At 32.9% G+C, this 2,700-nt stretch overlaps 1 protein-coding gene across 1 annotated transcript; it reads right to left on the minus strand.

Moving 5' to 3' along the window:
* Nucleotides 1-322: 322 nt before the first annotated feature.
* LOC18020487 (probable 6-phosphogluconolactonase 4) lies at nucleotides 323-1,851 on the minus strand. Its single transcript, XM_006403223.2, has 3 exons — nucleotides 1,648-1,851; nucleotides 1,419-1,554; nucleotides 323-1,054 (listed from the first exon to the last, which is right to left on the minus strand). Exons 1-3 carry the CDS (start codon nucleotides 1,794-1,796, stop codon nucleotides 569-571), a joined length of 771 nt encoding a protein of 256 aa, XP_006403286.1. The 5' UTR covers nucleotides 1,797-1,851; the 3' UTR covers nucleotides 323-568.
* Between the last annotated feature and the right edge of the window lie 849 nt (nucleotides 1,852-2,700).

Raw genomic sequence — 2,700 nt, forward strand, 5'->3', positions numbered from 1 at the left:
AAATCACAAGGAACATTGTTGAATCTAATCCAAATTAGAATAGCTTCCAAATCACACTTATTTATATCCGGAGTATCTGATCCAACCTATATCAAATTAACTTCTGCTATCTTATACAAAGTTTAAGCTTTGCCATTGATTATAGTCTGTTATAAAACTGCCGTTGAAGTATGACATTGAATTTAATTTAACTGCTACGAATACTATTTAAACCAATTAGGTTAAGGCTAAACCATCTAAACCAACTTTACAAAATCTGATAACAAAATTAGTAACAGTAACAAAAAATTAAGATTCTATTGTAGACCAAAAAATAGATTGTACTAAGCCAGGATCAAACGAATTATGAATTACATTAGAACTCATAGAAGAGAAATACAATCGTACCTGTTTGCAAGAATAAACCGAACCAACTCGATCTTACATTCCAAACACAGCTCTTATTAGAAAACATTCAGTCCACCAAAAAAAAAAAAGAAGAAAACATTAGGAACATTAAAGGCAAAGCAAGATATATAAGATACAAATAAATAGAAGAGAACCAAACGGACCGGAGAGGCGAACCTTATTATTCTTCATCGTAGTCAGAGAGCTTGGATGCAGCGTCTGCGTCCAGATACCAGATGACTTCTGTATCAGCTTTGAGCCTAGCTGTAGGCAAGTCGAGATCATCGTTAAAAACCCTAGCCACCGCATCAGCCTGTTCCATACCACGGATAGCCATGAGGTTGTAGGAAGAGCAGTTAATGACCGGTAAAGTGAAGGTGATTCTTTTTGGTGGCGGTTTTGGGGAATCGGTGATATAAGTTACCAAATTTGACTTAAAATTGATGTGAGGATGTCCCGGGAACAGGGACGCCATATGACCATCTGGACCCATTCCTAGGAGCTGGAGATCGAACTGTGGGAAGCCTGAGGATTTGTATGAGCGGATGATGTTTCGATCTACCAATCTTTTGATGCACTTCTCGTAGAGGAACGCGGCCCCTTTGGCATCACCAACAGCTGCACAATATTGATCGATGGGATAAATGTTTCCAGTTGGAATGGGAACCTACATGGTATCACAAAACCTGGTTGGCATATCAAAGTTTATCCAAAAAAACACTACATAGTACTTTATAAATTTATATTCGATAAATTAATAAACTTGATTAAGTATAAATTTCTTTGGTTCCAAATTTAAATTTTGACCAAATTAATCTCTTTATAAATCAATAACTCGTTAAATTAGTAAAATTTGAGAGTCCCAACATTATTAATTTAAAGAATTTTTTACTGTAGTTTGTAAGTAAATATCATACAATTTTGTTTTTAATATCATACAACTTGACTGTTATATATCATATATGTATTGAAGGAATTAACATATGGAGACTGCTATCATCATATATAACATATTATGATTTTATTTTTACCTGAGAGAGAAAACCATCCATGGCGAGTTTGTAGTTGCTGTCTGGATGGTCCCATGGAACAACCCTCTCGTCGACCCAAAAGATGTGCCACTTAGACCATTCGATTGAATCAATGTAAGGAGGTTGCAAAAGTTTTCTGTAAAAATTAATTAATTACATTGATTATTATTACTTTTTACAAATATCCTAGTAAATAATGAGTAATATTCAAAAAAATTCTCATACATACCTTAGCCAAGAGATGAGATCACCACCAGAGAGAACAACGGTGAAATAGCCTCTCTGATGGCAGTAATGCGCAGAGAGAGCGGCTGTGCGCTCCGCGATAGCATTGATAAATAATTCCTCTGTGTCAAAGACTCTCCTCGATCTCGTCATATGAAAATATGATGAGATTTGATATTCAAATAAGAAGAAGGTGTTAGAGGTGGATGATGAGAATGATACGAGTCTTCTTGATTCTTAATTATAGGCAACGTGAGTCAAGGCTTGCTTCTAATTAACAGTTTCCTCACTAATTTAAAATCGATCTTCCACGTTTTACTCGTCAACATTCAATAGGAATATACACCGTCGATCTATTACTCTACCATATTTGATTAATGTATAACTATAAGTTCAGAAACACACCAAACTATCTTTTTTATGAATAAATAACTTTAAGTTGATACCAAATGACTGAAATGATATATGATATACAGGACAATCGATCCTTGTTTTGTTTGACCTCAACCACAGTGCATCTTTGGATAATGAAAATTTATATATACTCTGTGTATTAAAAGAATTCGAGATAGAATTAAAACAATTTCGATGAACAAACAGAAAAATATTTTTGTTTACGTGTAGATAATTTTTCTCTATAAATCATGTTTTCCTAAAAATATAATATTTAATCTATACTATTATTTGCGAGGTCAAAAATCTTATGTGTCACTACCACAGCGATTGTTCTATGTGGTATTAATAAAAAAATATTATGTGTCGTTTTAATTCGTTTTGATAGGTCTATCATTGATCATACTGTACAACCCGTGACATGGATTTTTCTTCAATAATATGTCATGGTCTAGCAATTTTAATAACCCTCATAACCACATAAACCTAAACCCTAGCATATTCTTCCTCTTATATATATATATATATATATATATATATATATATGCTTAGTTGTATTTAGTTAACTTCTCGATATTCTTTAGGTCTTGCTCTGTTTTTTTTCTATTTAAATGTTCAGCTTTAATGCTTATGTCGATATAAATTGATTTTGTAATTTTGGTTT

The sequence above is a fragment of the Eutrema salsugineum genome, unplaced genomic scaffold (assembly GCF_000478725.1).
Source record: "Eutrema salsugineum unplaced genomic scaffold, Eutsalg1_0 scaffold_17, whole genome shotgun sequence".
NCBI lineage: Eukaryota > Viridiplantae > Streptophyta > Magnoliopsida > Brassicales > Brassicaceae > Eutrema > Eutrema salsugineum.